Consider the following 27464-nt stretch of genomic DNA (forward strand, 5'->3'; position numbering starts at 1 on the left):
TATTTTTTATTTTGTATTAGAGAAATTCTTAAAAAATCATTTATTTAATTTTTAAGATTTCTTCTCTTAATATAATAAAATTATTGTTTTCTAGACTTATTGTATTGACTTCTCTAGGTGGACTACCGAAATCAAATTCAGTAGGATTGTATTATGTTTCTAGTTCATTTTATTTTATATAAATTAGATAAGATATATGGATTAAAATAGTATTGTAAGTTTTATTTGTCATTTGATCAAATGATTTTCTTGATGAACTCGTAGATGGTCTAGAGATCATATAATTATTTTAACTAACAGTGTTGAAATTAATTTCAATAGTGTCGTCAAAGTGTTCTACTATGCTTTCTGTTTGATCTTCTTCTTTTGGTATTGATTCTTGGGCTTCTTCTATTTTCCAAGAGCTGTTTAAATCAATGGTATTCCATTGAATTTGTTTTGGTGTTATAATTATGTTTTTAAGATTTGTTAGAAATAGAGTGGTTAAACATTTGGTTTGACTTTGAAAAGCAACATTTGGTATTAGAGACATCATAGATTTATAGTAGATTTTATAAATTATAGTAATATTTTTTAAATTTGGCATATTAAACCCTTATGTTTGTACTCTTAAAGTTAAAGATTTTGATATGGTTGGGTCTGTCAAAGAGACAGAAAAGTTTGAAAAACAGTTAAAGAACATACGACCATCATTTAATAGTGCATATATCATACATAGTAACTGATCAAAAAATTTAAGATGTCGTCTATTTCTGACATGAGTTAGGGTGGATGTGTTTGAGCCTATTCTGGTTAAAGGAATTATTGCTACCTGAAGTAGGCTAAAATGAATATATAATTATACTTTTTATTTTAAAGTTTTTTTATAAAATCATGAGGAAGTAATGATATCTTTTCTAATCTTGTAGAAATAGGCCTGGATTGTTCTATGGTATTTATGATATAATCATTTTTTAATTTTAATTTGTCTTTATAAATTTTTTTTGTAGGTTCTTTTGGAATAGTCCAGTTTTTTTATAGATTGTTCTATATTTTCATATGATATTTCATCATTTTGTTTAATAGATATTGTTCTTATTGGTCTTGTTTGAGAAGATGTATTGTCTATTTGTATTTTTATTTTAAAAGGTTTTAAAATCATTTCCATTTAAACCAAATAAAAATTTTAAAAAGTTTTATTTTAGTGGTTGGTCAAGGATTTACTACTCGTCTTACAGAACACATACTGTGAGCTTTATTACTTGACTAGGAAGCCTCGAATCTAAATCTAAAAATTTTTAAAATTTTTCAAAAATTATATTATTATAATATTTTATTATTTTCAAATGGAGTATTATATCAATTGTTACCATTTTTTTACATGGTTTCGATAAATAATCACATATATTCATTTGTTTTCTTTTGGTCAAAATCCGAGTAGACACAATTGGTTTCTTTTTTTATTTTTATTAAAGTCGTGATTGGCTTAGTTATTTGAGTATGTCAAAAACTCTTTAAACCCAACACAAAAAACGTGTTTATGTATTGGATATTTTTCACAAGAAAGATTATAAATTGCGTAGTCTGATCTTGTTAATGAAGAAAACAAACCTAGAAGAACCCCCGCCTCTTGGCATTGAAAGGAAACTAATTTTTTGTGTAAAAATTATATTTTGAATGGATTGACCAATGATTTGTAGGTTGCAAATTCAAATTTGAGTAGAAAATTCTCTTTACTGACCACACCTTCGTAACTCCAAATACCCGGATTCGTGATAGTCCCGCCTGTAATACTCCAACCGCCCCATGAATTGGTTATTCCTAAACGAGTCATGAAGGGTATAACGAACATACCTTGTCTCCACATTGGATCAAGAACGGGGTCAGAGGGATCAAAAATTGCATATTGTGTTTTCTGGCTTGTGTTTCTTGGCAGCTATCTGGCATTGGGTGTATTGGGATCTAGAAATATTCTGTGATGAACGTACAGGAAAACCCTCTTTGGATTTGCCCAAGATCTTTGGAATTCATTTATTTCTTTCAGGGGTAGCTTGCTTTGGGTTTGGCGCATTTCATGTAACAGGCTTGTATGGTCCTGGAATATGGGTGTCCGATCCTTATGGACTAACTGGAAAAGTACAATCGGTAAATCCCGCGTGGAACGTAGAAGGTTTTGATCCTTTTGTTCCGGGAGGAATAGCCTCTCATCATATTGCAGCAGGGACAGGGATTTACGACGGCTAAAGAAATTTGGGATGCTTTGCAAAAAAAAAATATGATATGGAAAAAGCCAATTCAAAGAAATACCCTGTAAGTCACTATTTGAAATTTCAAATGGTAGAAAACAAGTCAGTTGTAGCACAATCTCATGACTTACAAAAAATAACTCATTTCTGTCTGAAGGAATACAAATTGATGAACAATTCCAAATAGCGGGTTTGATCAACAAACTTCCACCTACTTGGAAAGACTTTAGAAACACTCTCCGTTACAAATTAAATGAATTCTCAAAGGAAAACTTAATTGTTCGTCTTCACATCAAGGAAGAAGCTAGACTATAATATCAGAAAGAATAAAATAGCTTGTCCATCAAGATGAATGTGACATCAGAGAAAAATGACAAAAATAAGGTACAATTAAAGCCTTTCAAAAAGAACTTGAAACTTAAAGAAATCCTAAAATTATAAGTTTTCTAATAATCATGTTAAGAATCATTTCCAGACCCAAAAATCCCCTTCAGGACATATCAAAGATCTTAGTCAAGTAGTATATTATGTTTGTAACAAGTCAGGGTATTTTGCTCGAAATTGTCGTTCTCGTAAACCCATGCCACATGCTAATGCGATTAAATAGCCATTTGTAGCCATGATTTCTAGGGTTAACATGCTTGATGGATGTGAAGGGTAGTGGGTGGACAAGAGAGTATTTCGTCGTGTCTTCTATGATAAAGAATGGTTCAAAATTTATTCTCTTATTTTGATAAGAAGATCCTTCTTGGAGATTCCCATTCTACTAATGTACTTGGAACTGGAGATGTTGAACTACTTTTTACTTTTGAAAGAACAATTCTTCTCAAAAGATGTGTTTCATGCTTCGGAGATACAAAAAAACTTGGTTTTCAGGTTTCTTATTGAATAAGGCTGGATTTAAAAAAAAAACATTGGTGCTAACAAATATGTAATCTCAAAGAATTAGGTCTTTATAGGGAAAGTTTATGCATGTAATGGTAGGGGTGAAACTTGGTTCGGTTTGAGGTCAAATTGGAACCAGACTAACATAGGTAAATTCCACTAAATAAGAACTAGAACCAGAACCAGAACCGAACCAAATTTCAATAGAATTAAACCAACCCAAACCAAGCCAAACTAAAGTTGGTTTGATTCAGTTCGGTTCTATAGATTGCCAATATTCTATAACTTGTAAGTAACATTTTTTTAATGAAATAATAAACATAACATTTCATACAACAAATCATTAATCTATCTATAAAAATTCATTAATTTATCCATAAATGATCATAAATCTATATCCTAACACGTAAAAAATTCATAATAATTATTATATATTTATTTATTGCGTAAAGGTTCTGTTCTATAAAAGTTTGATCCAAGGACTTGAAATCGCCTTGATCCCGGCCGTCCGCTAAATAACGGATACGGGTTCGATCTACGTATCTCGAAGATTTTAAAAGAATAGGGAGTCGCCACCTAGTTTAGGTTTAAGAACCAAAATTAACTCCAAAAGGATATGGGTCAATCCAAAAATCAGATAGATGAGTAAGGGGTCAAGTTACGGGTTTCAGAAGGTGTTAGGCACCGAACCCGCCCGATCGAGATGATCGGTCTCTATTACGATCTAAAACTAACTTATGGTCAACGGGATAAGACTATGGTCCAATCATCATCGTCAATTTTATGTCAGATTTGCCAAACGAATCTTACGGTTAAGATAATTACATAGATTCTCGAATTTCGCATAAATGAAATCTACGATTTAATAAGGTTTACATGACACCAAAAATTAATGGATCAATTCGATCATATTTTGAATAATATGAAATCAATTTTCAATACCACGTATATAAAATTAGTGAATTGGCTCATTGACGACATTTTATTAAAGAAATTTGACTTTTTGAATTGCCACGTGATGACATTTTATCAAAAAAATTTGATTTCGGAATCGCCACGTGCACCCTAAAATCAATGAGTCAACCCACACATTTATTGATCAAAGAAATTTTGATTTTGGAATTGATACGCGTATTACAATCAGTGATTCAACCAACACATTTTTAACAAAAAAAAATTCAATTTTTTGAAATGCCACATACATTAAAATTAGTGAATCGACTCACAAATTTTTTAATCAAAGAAATCTTGATTTTTTGAAATACCACATATATTAAAATCAGTGAATCGACTCACAAATTTTTTATCAAGAAAATTTTGATTTTTCATAATTGCCACGTGTATTAAAATCGATGAATTGACTCACAAATTTTTTATCAAAGAAATTTGATTTTTGAAATGCCACTTGTATTAAAATCGATGAGTCGACTCACATGCCCGATTTTGTAGAAAATCTCAATCAAGAATCATGTTTTCTTCTTCTTCTTCAAGTATTGTTACTTTCTCTTCTCGTCATCCTCCATCATCATCACATGAACATAATGAAGATGAAGGTGGTGATCCTACGGAGTGGGAGTTTGGGTTGCCACCTGGTTACAGATTCTCTCATAATGACGACGAACTCATCGGTTACTATCTCTTTAACAAAGTCATGAACTATTCCTTACCCAATGTTATCAAACAAATTAATATTTACCAATACAATCCCGAGCAACTCGCACGTAAGTAACTCTGTCTTACATTATTTAAATAAATTTTTATTTTTATTTTTATTTCCTTTGTTGGCTGATTATCGATCTATTTGATTAATTATTAGAGCTAGCGACATTAATTAATGGATTCTTGGAAAAGTAATAAAGAAAACAGCAGATGATCCATCTTTAGATTTACTAATAATTATATATGAATTAATGGATTCTTGGAAAAGTAATAAAGAAAACAGCAGATGATCCATCTTTAGGTTTACTAATAATAATTATATATGTTGGTGAGAAGTTAGGAAACTAAAATCCAAATTACCCAAAAAAAAAAACTCATCTCTAGCAAGCCTCTAAACCGTAAAACAGTTATTCTTGATAGATTTATATTTGATTGATGACAGAAATATATAAGAAGAAAGAGGAAGAGCAATACATGTACTTCTTCACTTCGAGGGAAAGAAAGCATGAGAATGGGACTCGTCCAAATCGCATTGCTGGGAATGGTTTCTGGAAAGTTACCATTGGAAATATCATAATCCGTACCAAAAATAATAAAGTTGGATATAAAAAGACATTGAAGTGCCAAAATCATCGAATTAACTCACATATCTATTTTATAGAAGACAAATCGATTCACATTTTTAATGTGCTCAAAAGCCGTGAGTAGACTCAATAATTTTGATCAAGGAAATTTTGATTTTTCAAAATCGTCACGTGCGGCAAAATCATTGAATTAACTCATATATCAATTTTATAAAAAATAAATCGATTCAAATTTCTAATATACCCACAATCAATAAGTCAACTCAACAATTTTGATTTTTCAAAATCGTCACGTGCGCAAAAATCATTGAATTAATTCATATATCCATTTTATAGAGAAAAAAAATCGATTCAAATTTCTAATGTACCCAAAATCAGTGAGTCAACTCAATAATTTTGATCAAGGAAATTTTGATTTTTCAAAATCGTCATGTGTGGTAAAATCATTGAATTAACTCATATATCAATTTTATAAAAAATAAATCGATTCAAATTTCTAATGTACCCACAATCAATGAGTCAACTCAACAATTTTGATTAAGAAAATTTTGATTTTTCAAAATCGTCGCGTGCGTCAAAATCGTTGAATTAACTCACATATTCATTTTATAGAGAAAAAAATCGATTCAAATTTCAAATGTATCCAAAATCAATGAGTCAACTCAATAATTTTGATTAAGAAAATTTTGATTTTTCAAAATCGCCACGTGCGTCAAAATCATTGAATTAACTCACATATTATTTTATAAAAAATAAATCGATTCAAATTTCTAATATACCCAAAATCAATGAGTCAACTCAATAATTTTAATCAAGGAAATCTTGATTTTCCAAAATCGTCACGTGCGCCAAACTTAATGAATTAGCCCATACATTTCGCAAAATCAATGAATTGATCTATTAATATTACAAAATTAGAAAATCGATCTGATACTATTAATAATCAATTGGTTGATCTATCAATACTTCAGAAAATTTAAAAATTGTCATTAGTGTCACGTACACCTAAAAAATTAACAAATACATTCAGATATATAAAAAAATTATGAAGTCAAGAATAAATAAATGAAATAAAAAAGTAAATAAAAAAAAAATTACCTTTGTCGAATGATTTCGGATGCTTGGATTTCTTTAACAAAAACTCGAAATAGCTTATGAGTAGTATCGTGATCCTGCGAGTTTGATGTGTGAATCTTTCTCCAAAATTAATTTTTTTTCTTTGAGAGTAACGAAGAAGATGTTAATAGAGGTGAGGTTATGACTGATTTTTTTTATAGTAAAAAGAGAGAAAGAGGAGTTGAGGACGTTAATGGAGAAGAAGATGTGATTTTTTTTTTTAAGAAGGAAGAAGAAGGTTATAGGTTTAATGGTAAAAAAAATGTTGTTATTTTTTTATAAAGTACTTAAAAATATTTTTTTCTCCTTTTTTTATGGTTCCTTTGATCATCTGTTATAGTAGTTCTACCATCAAACATGAGAGAGGAAGAAAATGGGAGTGATGGCGGAGGACATGGGTAATTATGAGAAGTTGGAGAGAGGGAGATGGAGGACATGTGGAAGAGAGAGTTGAAGTAGAAAATGTGTGTCCACGTATTTTATTTCTTTATTTCTTTATTTCTTTATTTCTTTTTTTCTTTTTTTCTTTTTTTTTTCTTTTTTTATTTTTGAAAAATGGGGGGTGGTGATCCCACGCTACTCGCCTTAATGATCTCTCATAGATCATTAAATTGATTGGTCGGCTGGAATTCGATTTTAATTCAATCCGATTTGGATTTCAATTTGATCAAATGGATTATATTTTTAGTCGATTGATTTAATTTTGAATTCGATTGATCGATTTTAGTTTTGAATTTGGTTAATCGATTTTAATTGGTCGATTGAATTTTAATTTCAAGGTTAATTGATGTATTGGATGTTGATTTAAAATTTTGATGGATATTAATTTACACTTTGTTTAATCGATTGAATTTTAATTTGACTTTTGTTTGATTATGATTTGATTTTGAATTTTTTTTTTAAATTTAATTTTGAATTTCAATTCGATTTTAAATTTTGATTTGGTTGATTCAATTTTAATTTGATTTTGATTGGTTGATCGATTTAATTGATTCGAATGATTTTCAACTTGATTTTTAATTTGATTTTGAATTGAATTTCAATTGATTTTTTCGATACTTTAATTTGATATTTAAGTTTGATGTTTAAATTTTAATGTTTAAATTTTGATTTTAATTTTCTATTTCAATTTGATTTGGTTGATTCAATTTTAATTTACTTTTGATTTTATTTTGATTGGTTGATCAATTCGATTTAATTTTACTTTTTAATTGGTTGAATGATTTTTAACTAGATTTTAAACTTGATTTTGATTTTGTATTTTAATTGGTTTCTTGATTTTTAATTTAAACTTAATTTTTATTTTGTATTTTAATTAAAATTTAAATATTATTTTCAATTTAAAATTTTTGTTAAATTTTGAATTTTAATTTGATCTTGGTTTAATTTAATTTTCAATTTGAATTTTATTTTGATTTTTAGTTTAAATTTGATTTGAATTTTAAATTGGTTTCTTGGTTGAATTTTAGTTTGATTTTCTATTTGAATTTTATTTTCCTAGAGATCAGGGTCTCTATGTTAGAGTTGGTTATTGAGGGGCATTTTGGTCATTTTGGTGATTTTTTATAGATTTTTCTTGAATCTCTCTATTTTCATCGATTTGGGTCTCGTTAGACCCAAAATCACATTCTGAGTGTAATGGAGGTACTTTCGAGACTTTTCGGATATCCAAAATTTATGAAGAGAATTTTCATCGTTTTGGTATTTTTTACGGATTTTTTTGAATTTTAGTGTAAGGTTTCTTTCAGTCACTGTGTGAGTATTTCTAAGTTCCAAAGTTATGTTTTCCTAGTGTAGCGAAGTTTCTAAGTTGTCGAACTGTATAGCGAACCTAAGCGTACGTGCTTGCTAAATCGGGTATAAGATGTAACGATTCTAAACGTGCGTAAATTTTTATGTCGAGTCGTGACGAGTAGGGGGGATGAAAAGACTAGAAACAGAATGAATCAAACAGTACTCACAAGCCTTCGAGTTCTTTTATACTCATCATTAGGAATCCACAATAGCCGGCTGACGAATTGTCGAATTTGACAGATGCAAAAATGAGGTGTTTACAAAACCGAACCAAATTGATCGATTCTCCATTTTCGTAACCTGGAACTGAACCACAACTTGTTCCATACCACCCCAAAGCCATCGGCTTGGTTCGGTTCTTGGTTAGAATCGATCCAAGTTGAACCCCTATGTAATAGGATGTTCAATTTAAATATTGCTAATAAAATTTATAGTTCTTCTACTTACTTTTTATCTTCTATTTGCATGTTAGACTTCGTCACATAAACTAAAAAATATGTGAATAATATGAGTGCTTTATGATTAATTCCATTTTTATATCATACTAATTTTGAAAAATGTAAACCTTGTAGTCGAACACAAGTAACTAAAGTTTCGCATAAAAGCGTTGAAAGAGATTCTGAACTTTTGGATTTAATTCATAACTTTTATTGATGATTTTTCATTATACTTTTGTTTATTTATTGAAAAATAAAAGTGATGCTTTTGAAACTTTTAAAGTTTTTGTGTTAGAAATAGAAAACCAGCATAATAGGAAAATAAAAAGATTTAGGGCTGATAGAGGTTTAGAGTATGATTCAATTAAATTTATTGAGTATTTACAATCCTTAGGAATAATTCATGGAACATCACCTCCTTATTCACCGGAAATGAATGGAGTTGCTGAATAGAAAAATAAAACTTACACAGAGTTAATCAATGCACTTTTAATTAGTTCAAGTGCTCCCACCAATTTATGGGTTGAAACCCTATTTATAGGTTTTTTTTTATAGAAGGTAATCGGGAGTGTTTAGCCAACCCCCAACCGATCGAAAATAAAAAAGGTTAAAATCTTATATAGGATTTGCCCAAGGCATCATTATTAACAATTACTTGGAGCTGAGTGTGAAAGTCAGAAGGACTTAAAATAGTTCTTTGATGAGAAGAAAACATAGAGGCTAAAAAATCTGTTGTCTTGTTGGTTTCATGGAACACACAAAAATATATCACTCTGTCGAATAAAGCATCCATCCTATGAATATCTGATGCCAACCTGGTCGCATACTGAGGTGGCTCTGTGTTACTTTTAAGGATTTAGATTGCATTCTTTGAGTCAGAATCAATGCACAATATTGAACTCGAACGTTCTGGCCAAGAGAAGCCCTTCATAGATAGCTTGAAGCTCATGAACAATGATGTCCTCTCCTCTGGTACAGCATGCATGGGCAGCAATAGGAGTGCCTTCTACATTACGTAGAATGGCTCCTTGGCCTCCAACCAAACCACAAAAAGAGCCATTAGCGTTGATTGTAATTTCATTCTAAGGAGGTTTCTTCCAATGACAAATGATTGCTTGTTTATGGAAGAAGGAAGCCCCAATGCCCCAGTTTTCGAAGAAAGCTCTAGTTGAAGGGTTGTCTTCGACTTTGAGCTTCTGACATTCAAAACGAATTATGATCTCCTTAGTAGTCATGCGTTTTGGTTGGCATGGAGGGAGTTACTTGTTCTAGAAAATTCTTCTACATTGTTCGAGCCAAATGTAATATATAAAGGTGAAAAAAAAAACGCTCCTTTTGATATCCGTTATAGGGTTAGTTCATTTCCATGAGTTGATCATCCAAATGATTTCATTGTTCTTGTCTAAAGGGATTATGGAATAGAACATTCTTCTTAGAAGAGATAACCAGATTTTATTCGTGAGTTGGCATTCGAGGAAGAAATGGGCAACATTCTCTTCATTCCTTCTACAAATACACTTGAAGCTTGTACTAACTTGCCCTTTTGCACTAGCCAGTTTTGAGGATTTGAAAAACTGAAACTGGATTCCTAATTGCAAAACTAAAATTTCTCCTTTTGGAATTGTGGAAAGACAAAAAATCTAATGTAAGATATTTTAAAGTTTGAGGATGTCTAGCCTATGTAAGGTTAAATGATCCTAAGAGACCCAAACTTGGAAGTAGAGCCTCAAAATGTATTTTTATAGGTTGTGCTTTTAACAGTAAAGCATTTAGATTTTTAGACTTAATAAATAATGTAATAATAAAATCTTTAGATGTTGATTTCTTTCAAGAAAAAAATATTTTTAATTATGAAAATAGTGGGGGCTCTCAATACTTGAAAATAGATGACTTATCTACATTGAAAATTTTAAATCCTAATACTTCTGGAAATAGGAATTTATTTAGAGCCTAAAAGGAATAAAAGAACTAGAATTGTTAAGGATTTTGGTCCAGATTTCTTTGCCCACTCCTTAGAAGGAGATCCATCTTCATTAGAAGAAGTTTTTTTCCTCTTCAAATGTAGATTTCTAGAAATAAGCTATCAATTATGATATGAACTCTCTAATTAACAATTAAACTTGGAAATTAGTTGATTTGCCTCCTGGTTGCAAACTCATAGGATGTAAGTGGATCATAAAAAGAAAACTAAGATCAGACGGTTTTATAAAAAAATATAAGGCTAAATTAGTAGCTAAAGTATTCAAACAAAATGAAAATATTGATTTTTCAATACCTACTCTCATGTGACTAAAATTGCATCTGTTAGATTATTAATTGTTATTGCTGCTATTTATAATTTAGTTATTTATCCAAATGGATGTAAAAGTCACCTTTTTTGAATGGTAATTTAAAGGAAGAAATATATATGGATCAATCAGAAGGACTTAAAACTCTTGGACACGATCATAAGGTATGTAAATTAATTAGGTCCCTATACGGATTAAAAAAAGTACTTAAATAATGACATGAAAAGTTTGACCAATTTATTTTATCTAATGGTTTTAAAATAAATGAAAGTGACAATGTATTTACATTAAATATATAAGTAATCTTTATGTGGATGATCTATTAAATTTTGGAATTGATTTAGAGGTTGTAAAAGAAACCAAAAATTTGTTATCTCATAATTTTGATATAAAGGATCTTAGAGAAGCAAATATAATTCTAGGAATTAAAATGATCAGATATGTTAATAGCATTTGTTTAGATGTTTCATTATATTGAGATAATTTTTAAAAAATATAATTTCTTTGAGTGTAAACCTGTTTGTACCCTTTTTGATCCTACTATTAGACTATTTCCTAATCAAGATGATACTGTTAATAAAAAATATATGCTAGTATCATTGGTAGTTTAACATATACTACAGATTGAACTAGGCCCGACATAACTTATGCAGTAAGAATACTTTGTAGATATACTAGTAATCATGATATTGAACATTGGAGTGTTATTATTAGAGTAATGAGATTTTAAAAAAGAACGTTAACCGTAAGCATCTATTATCAGAGGTTTCCTATTGTCCTTCAAGGGTACGGTGAATACTCTCTCAGATGGTTCCAAAGCCACTAGTAGATATATTTTTAACCTTGGTGGAGGTGCGGTCTCTTGGAAGTCTAAAAAACATACTAGCATAACTTAGTCCACAATGGAATTTGAGTTAATAGCACTAACTACAACCAGTGAAAAAACATGCTGGCTTCGAACACCCACTACATTTTATTTCATATGCAATGCACATGCACTTCAAGAGTATAATATAAAAATATGAGATTTTGAAAGTTTAAAAAGTAACTTCTTTTAATATGATATTGATAAAAATAAAATAATATAAAATATCCTTACTAATTATTATTATAATGAGAGAAGGTGCAGTAGAAGTGGTTGGACACCAAAATTTGGATTTTAAAAATACCCGAAAATTAATATTTAAACTTAATTTAATTAAAGTCATTTTGATCAACAATCAAGAAAATTACAATCTCACGTCCCTAAAATAACGTAGGTTAATTTTTAAAATTATAAAAATATCCTTTTAGTATATATTCCTTCAAAATCACCTTTAATTAGTATTTAAATTATAAATAAACTCACTTCAGTTAGTATTAGCGGGAGATGCTCTAGAATTATGTCTGTAGGACCAGTAACGAGTTTTAATCCATAAAATGATCGTTAATAACTCTTTCACGTTTAGACAAACTGCACCTTTCACCATGCATACGTGTGCATCTTATTATCATGGATCCACACCTCAACAATAATCTGATTGGTGATTCAATTTTCCCAATGATTCAAATAATTTAATCTTTGGCTTGTAAAGGAGGTTAGTGAGTTGTTCCTAATCAATGATCTGGGTTAAAAAAATAACCAATCATAATCACTTAATCAGATTCTTAGGTCCACACTAAATGTGCCATTTGGCTTACAAAATTGACATGAAGTTGGTTGGCTATTCAACTCCGTGAAGTACGAGATCAGTATCTTCTTCAACATTGCCACTTTCGGAGACCCCTTTATATAGAGACGACGACTCGCATGAAAAAAAAAACCCCAAATTTCTGCATTATTTGCTCGCTCTCTCTGCAAATTTTTGTTGTTCGAGCAGATCGACGAATGTAGGTAAGTTTCGATTCTCTCGAACTATTTTCACTCGAATTTAATGCCTTATCTTAGATATTTAATCGAATTTCACCGATGTTTCCTCCAGAAACCCTAGATTTTTTGTTTGAGTTTGTTTGTCTAATTTTTCAATATTTATGAGTGAGAAACTCGTATTCGAACCGATGTTTATCAAATTATAGTTTTGATTAGGGTTTTCTTGATGAATTCGATTGCTTCGGTGCAAATTCTCTCTGTATCTAAATGTTCAGAATTTTGAGATGTTGGATCGTTAATAGTGTGACGGTTTGCCCTATTGTGTCTGTTTAGTTTGAATCCAATTTTTCCTTTTCCCCCTTTTTTGGGTGTCTCTAACTTCAATTATTCCATTATGTGATGATAGTGGTGGCATTTTGTGATTTTTTTGCACTTTTGTTTTTCAAAAAATAAAATAAAAATTCCCCATTTCCAACTAACTTCGAAGAGTTAGTTGGAAGTGTCTCAATGCATAGGAAAACGTTTGATAAAAGCTAATAAAACTCAGATTGATTATTATTTTAGGGAGATTTCTTTAGTTTTCTTATTATGGGTCTATGTTTAATGTCTTCCACTTGTTTATGGGTGCTCTATAGCAGGGTTAACTGTTTCAGAGGTCATCACTTAAACCATTTTCACGAGTTATCAAATAGAAATCAGCGTTGATATGAGCAGGTGCTGTTGGTTTTGAGTAATGGCAGGAAATTCAAGATTTGATCCTGCAAGTGGTGGTCCCGAGGGTTCGACATTTGCTGCCACCTATCCAAATGGGCAACGGAGGAATTATTCCGGTGCCCATTTGGATAGGTCAGGGAGCTTTAACGAGGGAGTTGAGAACCGGATGTTAAGTTCTGGGTCTGGCTCATCTAGAGCGAGCACTCCCTTGTCTGTGGAAATGCCACCCATATCCCACCTTTTGTCATTGGAACCGATTACATTGGGTGATCAGAAAGTCACTCGTTCTGTAGAGCTGAGGAGGATTCTGGGTGTTTCTGCTGGTAGTGTTTCGGAGGACCATTCTAAACCTCTTCCTCCAATGCTATTGGAGGATCTAAAGCGCTTCAAAGCAAGTGTGCTAGACACAGCTAACAGAGCCAGGTAATTATTAATATTTTTGTGTGTTTTGTCCTAATTATGGACTAGCATAGTACCTTTGTTCCTAGACTTGGCTAAGTGCATCAGTGTTTTTAGAGGCATGTGAGGCTTACGCATCGAGGCTCGCCTCAAGATGAATTTACTTGTTTGTTTCTTTTTTTTTTTTTTAATCTAAGTAAGATTTTGTAAATTTCGTTCTTTTTTTATTTCTATTTCTTTGTTACTACTCAATATAATTGGAACATTTAGAAATGAATTTGAATACAAAATAGTAATATATACCAAGAAAATTGTTAAGTTAAGTTGATCTATAAATAATTTTCGTAGTATTTAGTATTATATAGATGAAAAGTTTGTGAAAAAAATAGTTTTGTACTAGATAAAAAATAGTTAGTTATTATAGAGACTTTCAACTATTCAAATACAAAATATTTCTATTTTGCTAAAATATAAAGTAATATTTTTTTGTATTTTTATTTATTTCTATGGATTAAAACTTGAAATTCGATTATGTGGATTTGAAAATTTTAAATATGCAATGACTCCTCGTTCTTAGTTTTTTAATATTATATTATTTATATGAAAATATCATGCATGTGAAGCTTACGCCTTGAAGTGCTGGCCAGCTGAGCCTTTAGTTATAAGTTGGAAAGCCAAGGATCAACTTAGTCACGGACTCACCATCTTTAAAATACTCACGTGAACTTGAGTTATGGTTTAATATTGAAGATTTTATGTATTGTGAACAGGGATAGAGTGAAAAAGTTGAATGAATCCATTGCAAAATTGGATAAGTATCGCCACACCCTTTTATCAAGGAAGCGAAGGACTGAATCGAATGAAAGATCAGGCGGGGCAACTATGCTGAAGCTGGGAAGTCAAATTCATCAAAATCCTCCAGACCTTGTTACTCAAAGACTGGAGAATAGAACCAAGAATGTTGTCCTGAACAAGCGTGTCCGCACATCAATTGTGGAAGTATGAATTTGTATTTGAAAGTTTCCTGATGCATGATCTTTATTCACACTTTTTCTCAACTCTTTCATTCCTGTTTTGCACTTTTTCCTTCCCCTTTGTTCATATTGTTTTTGCATGCTTCAGGATTTTACTTATTTATTTATTTCATTATATTACACACTTGTATGTCCTACAATGAAGTTTCTGCACAAGCTGCCTATGCTGCTTTCAGTAGCAGTCTACCAACTTGAAATATCATGATTCTGATTATTTGGTAGCTTTTTTTATTCTTTTTTTTTTTTTTTTTAATACTGATCCTCCCATACTTTGTATGTACTAATTTCTTGGCAAAGATGTCATTGTTCAGTCGTTAAGATTCGTTGTTTATGGGGTATAAATCTTGAGACAGAGAGTGAGATCCACCTTGTGTTTTATTATATAGATATATCAAAAGATGTCATAGTTCAAGTAATATTCATTGATTATGTTCTGAGATCTAGTTCAATCTTTTTCTAATACTTCCCAGTCAGAAGGTCGGAATGCCACCTTGCTGAGGCAACCTATGGCCATGGAAAAGGATAGGGATTTTCTCAGGGCTGGTGGTGGGGGATCAGTTCAAGTTGAAGAAAAGATCCGCGGATTACCTGCTAATGGGGAAGGGTGGGAAAAAAAAATGAAAAGGAAACGCTCTGTAGGAACAGTGGTTACTAGAGCCATGGATGGCGATCGAGAGCTAAAGCGGGCAATGCATCAAAAGCTTACTAATGATCCTAGGTCGCGATCTTGTGATGCCCATGGTTTCGGGTAACTTATTTTTTTACTTTTTACTTTTAACACATCATTTCTCATTGTATGATACATGTTGGTGGTAACATTCTTTTTTTTAGTTCTCATTCTACTTTGATACACCAAGATGTCATAGTTGATGCCAGATTGTTTGTCCGTTTCTGGATTTCTTTGCAAACTTGATTTCTATTTCATTATACCTAAGCTTCATGTTTGCAAGTAACCTATTAACATCAAATTATTATTATTGTTGCTTTCATTACTATAACTATCATCATCCCTCATCAATTGAAAGTGTAAATCATAGACATGCTGTCGTATCCTAGATATTAAAGCTGACATAACTGAACTTGAATTGGAATTTGGTAAGATATAGGTTTGACTTTTCTCTTCTTTTATATGTTTTTTTGCTTTTCATTATTTACTTGATCCACACTGATCTTATTTTGGGGCTGCCAAAATAACTGCAACAAATGACGAGTTGGACATAATATATCACTTGTTTGTTGATCCTTTTGTCTTACCTATCTACAAAGAATGCTAATAAGAAACCTTTGTATTAATTTGAAAGCATTCTGAGATCAAATCAATAACTGATTGGTTAAGCAATTGCAGAAAGTAACGTTATCTCAATCCTAGTGGTACCGATTCGACATTTTCCCTCCTTCCTTGTCAGTTTCCTTAGTTAATTAATCTGAATGACTGAATCTATTTCAGCAAAATGCTTTAGGGATGTATGGCCTAGTGACATTTATATCTCCTTTAGCCATTCAAGCCCATTGGTGTGTGTTGATGCTTGTGGTCTAAGACTTATGCATATGTACTCCTTTAGCCGTAAACTGTTTGCAAACTGGCTACTGGAGGCTGGATGTTTTCGTGGTTTTTAATGTTGTGCCACTCTGAGCATTAGGAATAAAATTGAATGATTAACCTTGTTTGGTAGTTTTAGTTGTTTTACGTTCGCATACTCTAAATCAAATATTTAATGAATGATTAACATTTGTCTAATATAAATTTCTTGGTACTTGTAAGAAAAATATAAATTTCTCTCCTTAGAAACACTACATAATATTTTTGTTCTTGAATTTCATGTCTTTCAGATCAGGTCCTTCAAATGGAAGTACTTTAGTCAACAAGTTGGATGATACTTCACAGCCTACTAGTTCAAGTGCTCGTGCGACCAGGAATGAATTGGAAAATGTCTCTTTTGCAAATGATAGAAGGGACCGTGCTACTGGATTAGATAAGGAGAGAGTTGTGACTAAGGGGAACAACAAGTATGTGTGAACTTCTTGACATATTTATCATCCTAGTATTGTAGGATCACTCTTCCTAAATGTATCTTGCCATACCACAACATCCATCGAATTCTGTTCGCATTTTTTGCCTTCAAATTTTCTATCTTCTTCACATTTTTCACTGAATGATGAATATTAATTATCCATTCTGAACCCTTGTTATACAGACACAGTGTTCGCGAGGACAGTCAGGTAGGCAGCGCAAGTCCAATTACAAAAGGAAAGGCTTCTAGGGCACCACGAACTGGTTCTGGTTTGTCAACTTCATCTCCTAACTTCTCTCGAACACCTGGAGCGCTTGATGGCTGGGAACAATCTCCATGTCTAAACAAAGTCCAGGCTTCGGGTGGGGCAAACAATCGAAAGCGGCCTATGCCCACGGGGTCATCTTCACCCCCCATGGCTCAATGGGTTGGTCAGAGGCCACAAAAAATCTCGCGCACAAGGAGATCAAACCTGGTTCCTCCTATCTCAAACCATGATGAAGCTCAGATATCATCTGAAGGATTTCCCGATCCTGATATTGGTGCTAGATTAGCTTCTAGCGAGACCAATGGATCACTAGTCCCCAAGGGAGTATCTAATAACACCAAACAATTCAGAATGAAACTCGATAACGTTCCGTCACCAGCCAGATTGTCTGAAAGTGAGGAGTCGGGAGCGGGTGAAATCAAATTGAAAGAGAAAGGGCTGGATAATGACGAGATAGAGGACAAATCTGTTAATACTTTGCCGAAAGTTGGGCCTTTTATATTGCCAACGAAGAAGACTAAATTACTTATGAAGGAGGAAATCGGGGATGGTGTGCAAAGACAAGGAAGGAGTGGAAGGGGTTCATCTCTGTCTAAAGCATGTGCTACTCCTATGAGGGAAAAGTTGGAGAACCCAGCCACAACAAAACTCCTACAAAGCGCAAGGCCTGGCTCTGATAAGAATGAAAGGTATTTTTTTTCCCTTGGACCGGGGAATTAAATTTGTGGTTGCGCCATTTTGGGATAAAACTATTGATTTATCATTTCTATTCTGTGATCCAGTAAATCAGGTCGTCCATCATATAAAAAACCAACAGACCGCAAAGCATTTAGTCGTCCTGGGCATGCATTAAATAGTGGTTCCTCTGATATGACAGGTAGTATGGTAAAATACTTGTCAAATTTGCTATCATACAATATGTCATACATGTAGCATGTTGCTTTCTCACTTTGTCATTGATATTTCTGACATTTCTAAATAGATTTGACACTCTCACTGATATCCGATTGCTTATTAAAAAGTGCTATACTATTATGGAAAATGTTAAATAAATTTACAAACTTGATTGTTTCTCTCTGGGATTAGAATTATTTTCGAAAATTATTTATTCTTTTATAATTCTTTTGGGACATTGTTGTGACAATATTTCAGGGTTCTGATATTTATTCTCTTTGACAAGTTTTCTGGCATTTCCAATTTAATCATTTAAAACATGGTTTATTTTTATGACGTGTTTCTCATTTATTTTTTATCTCCCTGATAAAACAAGATCAATTAAGCATTCCTCTACGGGATTAGACTTTTTTCGAAAATTGGCTATTCTTATATATATATAATTTTTTTTTTTTTTTTTGGGGGGGGGGGGGGGGGGTGGATAACGTCACAATTCGTGTTCTGATTTTATACTTTTTGACAAGTATTATGGCATTTCTAATTTAATGATTTTTAAAACTTGGTTTATTTTTTTGACATGTTGTTTCGCATTTGTTTTTATCTTCCTTGGTAAAACCTGATAAAACTAGTCCAATTAAGCATTTTTATTACTGAAAATTACGGAGTTTCATAACTATTCTATACGATGCTCATATATCATGTTTGTTAACTTTTTCATCCTTTCCAGGGGAATCAGACGATGATCATGAAGAACTATTAGCAGCTGCAAATTTTGCTTATAGTGCCAGAAGTATGTATCTGATTGTTTCAAGCTTGCCTTGTTCTCAGGACAAAAGGCATTTCTTCCTCTTTGTTTATAAGTATGTTTATCATTGGAGTGCTGCTTTGCTTGCCTTTGCAGATCTTGCTTGTTCGGGTTCTTTCTGGAAGAAAATAGAACCATTATTTGCTTCTGTTAGTTCAGAGGATTCAGCCTACTTGAAGCAACAGGTCTGGGTTTGACTTATTCACACATAATTTACTGAATGCTTTAGTCATGATTTTCTTTGGTTTAAAGTTTTTTACTTTCACGTTGCCTGAATTGTCTTGTGTTGACTTTTGGATCAGTTAAATTTTGCGGAGGAGCTTGACAAAAGTTTGTCTCACATGTTCAGTGCTGACTGTAATGTTTTGGTATTATCTATTAACCTAACATCTTTTTATGTTCCGTGGATCCCTTTCATTTGGTAGTTTTGAAGTTGTGTTGTTTTCTCAGGGTGAGCTGGTGCACAAGGAAGTGCCATCATCTCAACCTCTTGTTTCCAGAGAAAGACAAGGAATCCAACTGAATGGAGTTAAGTCAAAGGAAGAAGCTTGGGCTTTGGGTTCGGTTGGTCAACTTCAGGAAATAAGTACTTTAAGTGGAAAATTAGGCACAGAAAGAAGGTTCGAGAAGGTTACACCACTGTACCAGAGAGTTCTTTCTGCATTGATTGGAGAAGATGAAACTGAAGAATATGATCGTATTAGTGAAAGGAAACATTCATCTTTTCAGTATCCAAGTGACAGTTCAACTTGTGATGGAGATGTGATTGAATCTGAAATTGGGTCAGAATTGCACTTTAGGACTCAGAAGCATTATTTGTTAGACAGCATTTCGTATGATGGAAGTATTGCTTGTAATGGTTTCAGGAGCTCTAACATCCATAATCCTTCATGTAATGATGATGAACCATGGCAAGGAGATGATAGCTTGGTACATTCTACTTTTGGTCAAAACAGTCTGGATGGATTGCAACCTCTGCATGCAAATAGTGCTGGCCTTTCTTCCTTTGAGTGCCAATATGAACAACTTTGTCTAGATGAGAAAATCCTGTTGGAGTTGCAGAGTATTGGCATATATCCAGAGACAGTGGTAGGCTTTATTTCATATAAGCAATAATGTCTTTCTTACTTGATATTTTTCGTCTTTTTGTGAAGAAGTTTTTGTTATTTGACTATTCTTTTGAATAAATTTAAAAGCTTGTGGTCTGATGCAAAGTGCATGTTTGTGGTTTGTAAACTTTTTGTTGCATTTTGTATTTCTGTCAGTTTTATCTAATTTGTGCTTTCTGTTGTTCCAGCCTGATCTAGCAGAAGGAGAAGAAGAAGAAAAGATTAATAAAAATATTGTCACACTTAGGAACGGGCTTTTCCAACAGGTTGTGCTGTACAAGTATTTCTGTTGCCATATATTTTCTTTAAAATATTTGAGTATAAAAAAGTGCATAGTTCTGAAAATTCTTGTCTAAGCAAGTTCATTAATGTTGGACATTTTATCATTCAGCCAGTTTTGAACAAATTTTTAGCATCTTGAATTAGATGCCACCAGTTATATCTTTATTTCTGTGTTTGTGTTTGTGCAAGCTTGTGTCCTGATAAACTTTTTCTTTTATTGATGTAATAGGTGAGGAAGAAGAAAGAGCAATTGTACAAGATAGATAATGTCATTCAAAAGGGAAGAGAGGTGGAAGGACGGTAGGAGTTGTAGTATTAAACATGCTTATCTTATGTACTAGATGTCTTGACCTTATTGAAATAAACATAATGTGGTTTAACGTGCAGGGACCTTGAGCAGAGTGCAATGAACAAACTTGTGGAGATGGCATACAAAAAGCGAATGGTAGTTATTCGATTTTAATTTACTGTTTTCATTCTAAAATGAATGCAATCTAGCAATTCATTGGATTCGTATAAAAAACTTACTTATTACTACCAGTACCACTGTTCTCAAGTTCATATACTATATTCTATTTGATAATGAAACTTGCAAGTTACAAAAATAAAGGAGCACATACATGTTACTGTCCTGTGAGGATCACACACAATTGATTCATGGAAATTGGCTCATCATTCATAAATATCTTCTGTACCCGCTAAATTGCCGTTGTATTTTTCCACCTTTAAAGATGTAAGCAATGAACTAATGTGGGAGACCCTCTCAATAGAGGGTGTCTTGTCTAAGATTTAGCATTCTATGATGTTGTTGACAAACTGAAGAGGGATGATCATCATATCATGCTTTCAAACCACACATTGGAATTTCCAATTTGTCTGCTTTTTGTTCTGCCTTCTTCAAAATTAAGGCCGAGAGGGTTTATGTCTAATACTCTTAATCTCTCTCGAGTTACTGAAGAAAATGGATTTAGTTCCGTTAATGAAAATCTAGTACATTTACAAAGAGAGAGAGACTTGGTTCCATCTCCAAACTTGTGGTTGTTCATGATTCTGTTTCTATGTTTCAGATGGCATCCACTTTACCTCTGGGATCAATACATTTCTTTGGGAATCTAGACCCCATTTAGAAATTTTGATAAGGCCCCTGAATGTGGACAAATTTTTGCTAGTCTAAAATGCTTGAATTAATGTTAAATTATCTCTATATTTGGGTGGAATGGAAAGTCATTTACCAAGTTTGTGACTGCATTAACAGGACTAATGTAATGCATAAGTATATGTGTTTATATACAAAACGAAATAATATATATATATATTTAGTACACTGATTATTATCTTGGGTTATTAAGTGATTATTATTTATAAATATAAGAACTTTGTTGTGTTACATGCTTCTGTCTGACCTTAGCTACCGATTTCTTCACCTCCACACTTTCTCTTGAATCTGCCTCTGATATCTGAGAAACTATGATTGAACATTCATATTTGCCCCTCTTTGGGTGATGCATTATAGGCTTGTTGATGTAGGATTAAAGAAGTAGAGAATAAAAGCTTAATCAAGTGTGAAGGGAATTACCTTTTTTTATTGGCAAATGCATGTGAAGAGAACTTACTAAGTAGAGTTGATTAAAAATTGCACCAATCAAGGATGAAGTGTCACACCCCTTCGTAAATGTAACATCACATGATGCATATTGAGTATAACTCATGATCTTCTGGAAAACATTTCTTGGGCTGAAATAATTACTAAGAAATGTTGTCCATCATCACTCTTCTTTTAGCAAAAAGATATTGTTCCATTCTATCAAAGAAAGATGTTAAATGATTTTCATCTGATAATGAACAACAATTCTTAGTAACTTCTAACTTGATTCAAATTTTGATGTGCTAAAACAAAATTAGTTTTCAAAATCATGCATTCATACTTTCAATTTAAGAGGAAGAACTTTCCTCTAACACACAAACTTAAATAATTTACTAGAACTAAATAGAGTTAACAAACCAAAATAACGATCCCGCAAAATACTTATTTCTTACCTGTATTAGACTGCTACTTACTCAAGTCATGTCTAGTCTTGTTAGAAAGCTTATTGAATAAACTTTCTGTTGATTCTATTCTAACCTTAAAGCATTTATATTCTTCTAAGTGTATGGTTTCGACCAAAAAGCATATGTACATAATTCTATTCTTTTTTACAAGTCATTTTACAGTATGGTGTAACATCATGTTCTTTCCCTCGAGTTAGACTTTGCATGGCTTCACATTTTTGTGTTTATTGTGTATTATCATAGTTTGATGAATGATGTGTATGGATGCCTTCTGTTACTAGATAGACCATTAAATAATTATGTGATCAATTTTGGCAGGCTTGTCGAGGTAGTAATGCTTCGAAGAGTGGAGTTAGTAGAGCCTCAAAACAGGCTGCCTTGGCTTTTGTTAAGCGGACCATTGCCAGATGTCGGAAATTTGAGGAGACAGGTAGAAGTTGCTTTAGTGAGCCTCCAATGCGGGATTTGATTTTCTCTACATCTCTCAGCATCGATGATGCAAAATTTGTTGATAGTATTGGTGTCGGGGCTGCTGCAAATACGTGTGTTGAAGGTCATAATATTCAACCGGAGTTCAGAGCATCAGGTATGCTAATTTGAATGCTCATCTTGTGATTGATGGCAAGAAGTTTCCATTCTGTCACTTATGCTTTGGTGAGGACCCACCCAAGCAGGCAAAAATTGGCATCGAAAGTTATCATCTGCTTCAGCTTAGTTTGGAGTCTCCCAAACACTACCATTTTGAAAAATCACTTCTGTGTGTACTTGGTTTAACAGTCCTTACTTTGGTTTCTATCTGCAGCCACAGGTGCTACATCAAATTTGGTTGAGCAACATGGTTCTTTTGGCGATAAACATGACTGGAGTTCGTCAGATCCATATCAAGCTCTCAATAACTCATCTGACCAAGCCTTTTCAAACCATGAACAGATTTCAAACAGAGGGAAAAAGAAGGAAGTTCTGCTTGAAGAAGTTGCTGGTAGTGCTGTCTCAAGGACCTCATCAGCTCTTGGTAACACTCTGTTGGGTGGTACCAAGGGAAGGAGAAGCGAGAGAGATAGGGACCAGAACAAATATATGCTGACAAGAAATTCTGTTGCCAAAGCTGGTCGTCCAGCATTGGGCAGTTATAGAGGTGAGCGAAAAACAAAAACAAAGCTAAAACAAAGGACAGCCCAGTTGTCAACTTCGGGAAATGGTCTTCTTGGTCGGGTTACAGAAACAGCAAATCCCGTGTACCCTTCTGTGCCAGTTTCTAATGGAAAAGTGCCTAATGATAGCAGTAAAGTTAGCAGCAGAGAAGTGGGGTTGACCTCACCCGGTAATGTTCATCGGGACTCATCTAAGGAAACTGAGGAACCCATTGACTTTACAAACTTGCCGCTACATGAAATAGACCCAATAGAAGGACTAGGTGTATCTAACAATCTTGGTGGGCATCAAGATTTCAGTAATTGGTTGAATTTTGATGAAGACGGTTTACAAGATCATGATTCAATGGGCCTTGAAATACCTATGGACGACCTTTCGGAGTTAAATATGCTTATCTGACGGTTTCCCACTGTACATCCTTGTGCATTTTTCAAGAGTTTATATAAGAATGTTAGAGCTGTTATCACGATACTAACTATAGTTATGTCAGTTCCAACTGGATTGGCACTTGTAATTATGATAGTTCATTCTTTTTTCTTCTTGTTCTTTTTCTTTGTTTAACTTTTTTATTTATATTTGTTGAATAGTCATAGTTGTGTAAGTGACCTCGAGAAATTTCTCTAAACTTGTGTTGAATCACAGCCTTGTTTACAAGCCTTTTTGTTCCTTCATTCCAAGTTGGTTTTTCTGTCTGTTGACTTATTCTACTCACAGTACCTAAAGCAGATTCCAGAGATCTGGCATAACAGGCGAACCGCGCATCAGTATTTTGATATTTCATCTTTATTGTACATAATACACAACTAATCAAGTTCTGAACTTTTTTTCCTTTAATCATTTGATGTAGCCTTGAGGTGAACACTGGTCTCATGGGCCAGAATCTGGTTCCTTCTCACAGGTATCTTGGGTCATACCTTGAAGCTGTTTAAGTAATCTGAGACTTTATGTTCATTCTTCTAGGTATTATCATCTAGATGGACCGAAATTGTGTTCAATTTCTATCAGGAAATTTCCGCCATGTCATTCATTCTCCCCCCTTGTTTCACTGACTTCATCTTTGGTAATTGTTGCATGGGAAAGGAAACTTCCTTCAGCCATTGTGGCTACTTAAGTAAGCAAGTGTTAATGGGCTCTTGGTTTATTTTGCTCTTCTTTGAGTGATTTGATGTTTGGGATTTCGACAGTTCTCAGAGATGTTGGATCTTTCTTCTGGGGACACTTTCTAGGTCCACAATTGAGGTTGCATGGACTCAAGGATCTTTGGAGGAATTACCTTGGTATTAAGAGATCTCAGGGCCTGTATCTCAGCTTGATCTAGTTTCCGCCGGTCAACACTCTTTGTGAAGGGGTCAGCGAGGTAGGTTTCTTAAAGCTCTATGATTACTTGTTCTATTATCAGGTCTTTTGCTTCAGCCTGTGAAATGTCATTTGACTTCATTATCTTGTATAGAAAATTGTTTATAATTTCTCTCTTTTATCAAATGTGGAATTACTTATCATCCTTAATGTAGTGTCTTTCACATTTATTTGGAAGCTAAGGATTTGCAGATTTCTATGTAACCATGTTGGTTCATTTTTGCTTACATATTCAGACTCTGGGTAGAGTTTAATTTTGTGCTCTTTACTGTTGACTTCTTTCCCATTTGCGTGCATACAATACCTTATGGTTTGTTAGAATGTGTTATATTTATTCATTCCATCACAGGTTAACTTTTATCCAACCACATCTCCTTGGTTCTTCGGTGGTTCAGTGTAATTGCTATGTTTTGTTTACAGGGTATGTATGCATGGATTTGGTTTTCATGGTCCTGTGGTGTGGTTGCCCAAATTGGTGTTCTTTTGTATGTAACCCATCATGGTTCATTCAGGCCTCTGATTCTCTTAGTTGATGCACAGAAAAGCTTACTCTCTTATTTGTTCAGTTTTTCTTCTTGTTCTACAACCATTTACCCAAAGTTGGTAGCCGCAAATGGTACCATTTTTGGCTTTGTATTGGTCAACATCGCCTGATACACGGATGTGGGGTTCGCTTGATAATGGATTAAAGATTCGCTATCATCTGTTGGCTAATTGGTCCCACCAAATATTGTGTAGGTGATGAGAGAGAAGTGTTTGGGTGATGTTTACTGCCTTGGTTGTGCTTCACATGGCTGAAGATTGGACATATGCCGAGAAGATACTTCAAGAATGGAGGCCTCATATTTGAATGAATGCCAGTCTCTGTGGCAAAGAGCTTCGAATGATGATTGAAACCCTGGATTCCATCTCTAACAGGAAAGAAATGTTGGGTGTGAGTTCTAGATTTCTGTCGGATAATTCTGAAAGCTCAAAGTCCGAAAGGTCAAAAAACAAAGGCAAGTAAGATGTCTTCATAGAATACGTAAGATTTTCAGTATTTTCTTCAGAGAGTTTCTCTGATCTCTCATTCATTCCTGCTCTTCTATTTGGTTATGTTAAGTATTCTCAATAAACAATATGCATATCTAGAACCTCATATAGGTCTGCCATACGAATTTGTCAGAGTTTATAGATCAGAAGGTTGGGTAGTCGGATTTAGTATGAATACCTCCTAGGTTGGACCCATTGGTTGGTGGGTCCTCTTACGACAACCTGTTGATGTTTTTGTCTTGATCAAATTTCCTTCCAACTATAAAGTTGACAAAGAAGCCTTGAAAACCAATAACCAGTTGTTATGGAATTAGTTTATTTCCTCCTCTCCCTCCCTCTTAAAGTAAAGTTGGGCTATCGTGGTCAAGCAAATCAAACCAATCTCATAACCATTGATTTCCTCATTCAAATATTGTGATTCTTCCAACAGACTGTCGTAAAAGACAAGCTTTCCCTACGAGCCATCGCATCATTATCACCAAACCATCTTCTTAGATCTTTGTCATTGTGGACAAATCATTACACCCTAAAAGACCAATTTGATGGGGAAGGCATAACTATGAATATAAGAGGGTCATGGGTTGGTTGAAACAATACGGAGGTTGAAAACACAACCCTCAACCGTCATTATTCTTGGGATCAATGTTCAGACAGGCAGAGGTGTGGAGCAGAAGAGGCATCAAGAGACTGAGTTGCACGCCTTGCACATTACACTTCTACCTTTTCAATAATAAAAAGTTTTCTAAATGAAATATAGAATAACAATTATTAATGAATTAAGATAAATTAATGCATGAGTTTTGGCTCCTCACATACTTGTCAAGGCATCTTTTTAACGCCTCACATTCCTTTGTAAACAGTGGAACTATATGTATTTGTATGATAATGTAGTCTAGATTTTAACATCTTGGGTTCTCCCCTTTCTTTCTTGTAATTAGTAAGAAGCTGTTTATAATGAGATCGGTAACTTAGTGATGGCGAGAATTGAACCCGTTGCCATAACCAACTAAGATAGCTGGCAGCATCACTCTTGGGTTCACCTCTCTCGTCATGGTCAAGTCACCCGGCATCTCATATTGGGCTAATCTTCAAGCTCAGAGAATCTTGTTCTGATTGTTCCAAGAGCTGATCTTTCTCTCAACTTTGCTTGCTAAGTTGGTAGTAGTTTGTGAGTGACTGTTGGTATTAGTTGGCATGTCCCTCAAGTTTTGGTGAATATTTAGGCATGATTTCAAATTGAGGGGCATACATCCCTCAACTTCAGTCTGTTTCATAAATCACAAAATGATCTTTTATACCCTTTTCTTTCAGCCTCTATAAAAATTAAAAAAAATTAAAAAAAAAAAAAAGAAGGGCCTAACAAATCCGATGGTTGAAGGTTGAAAGAGAAATTGAATCTTTAAGGTTAAAAATGAGAGTAAAATGATTTATGTTGGAGGTAGAACATGATGAGTTTCAGGGAGAGAAAAATCAAGGTTTTTTATTTTTTTGAGCTCTAGGTTGAAGATTAGGGCATTTAAG

At 33.3% G+C, this 27464-nt stretch overlaps 1 protein-coding gene across 3 annotated transcripts; it reads left to right on the top strand.

The window, feature by feature from the left end:
- Nucleotides 1-12705: 12705 nt before the first annotated feature.
- On the top strand, nucleotides 12706-24226 carry LOC147400056 (spectrin beta chain, brain). 3 transcript variants are annotated; one of them, XM_086445664.1, is made up of 16 exons: nucleotides 12706-12861; nucleotides 13476-13974; nucleotides 14721-14949; nucleotides 15455-15732; nucleotides 16815-16991; nucleotides 17180-17953; nucleotides 18047-18141; nucleotides 18886-18948; nucleotides 19060-19148; nucleotides 19266-19331; nucleotides 19414-20052; nucleotides 20261-20338; nucleotides 20584-20654; nucleotides 20742-20799; nucleotides 22722-22989; nucleotides 23206-24226. In XM_086445664.1, exons 2-16 carry the CDS (start codon nucleotides 13571-13573, stop codon nucleotides 23952-23954), a joined length of 4038 nt encoding a protein of 1345 aa, XP_086301790.1. In that variant the 5' UTR covers nucleotides 12706-12861; nucleotides 13476-13570; the 3' UTR covers nucleotides 23955-24226. The 3 variants fall into 3 exon arrangements, with proteins under 3 accessions (XP_086301790.1, XP_086301792.1, XP_086301793.1); XM_086445666.1 differs by having other exon boundaries at nucleotides 12758-12861; nucleotides 13473-13974; XM_086445667.1 differs by lacking the exon at nucleotides 12706-12861 and having other exon boundaries at nucleotides 13487-13622; nucleotides 13673-13974.
- Nucleotides 24227-27464: the final 3238 nt, after the last annotated feature.

The sequence above is a fragment of the Akebia trifoliata genome, chromosome 6 (genome assembly GCF_017979445.1).
Source record: "Akebia trifoliata isolate Shusen 1 chromosome 6, ASM1797944v1, whole genome shotgun sequence".
Lineage (NCBI taxonomy): Eukaryota > Viridiplantae > Streptophyta > Magnoliopsida > Ranunculales > Lardizabalaceae > Akebia > Akebia trifoliata.

Bases quoted from the DNA above. Each gene is read 5' to 3' on its own strand.
- LOC147400056 (XM_086445664.1), top strand. From the start codon at position 13,571: ATGGCAGGAAATTCAAGATTTGATCCTGCAAGTGGTGGTCCCGAGGGT. The intron at 14,950-15,454 runs GTATGAATTTGT...AATACTTCCCAG, and splicing joins TCCGCACATCAATTGTGGAA to TCAGAAGGTCGGAATGCCAC. The intron at 20,655-20,741 runs GTAGGAGTTGTA...TTTAACGTGCAG, and splicing joins GGAAGAGAGGTGGAAGGACG to GGACCTTGAGCAGAGTGCAA.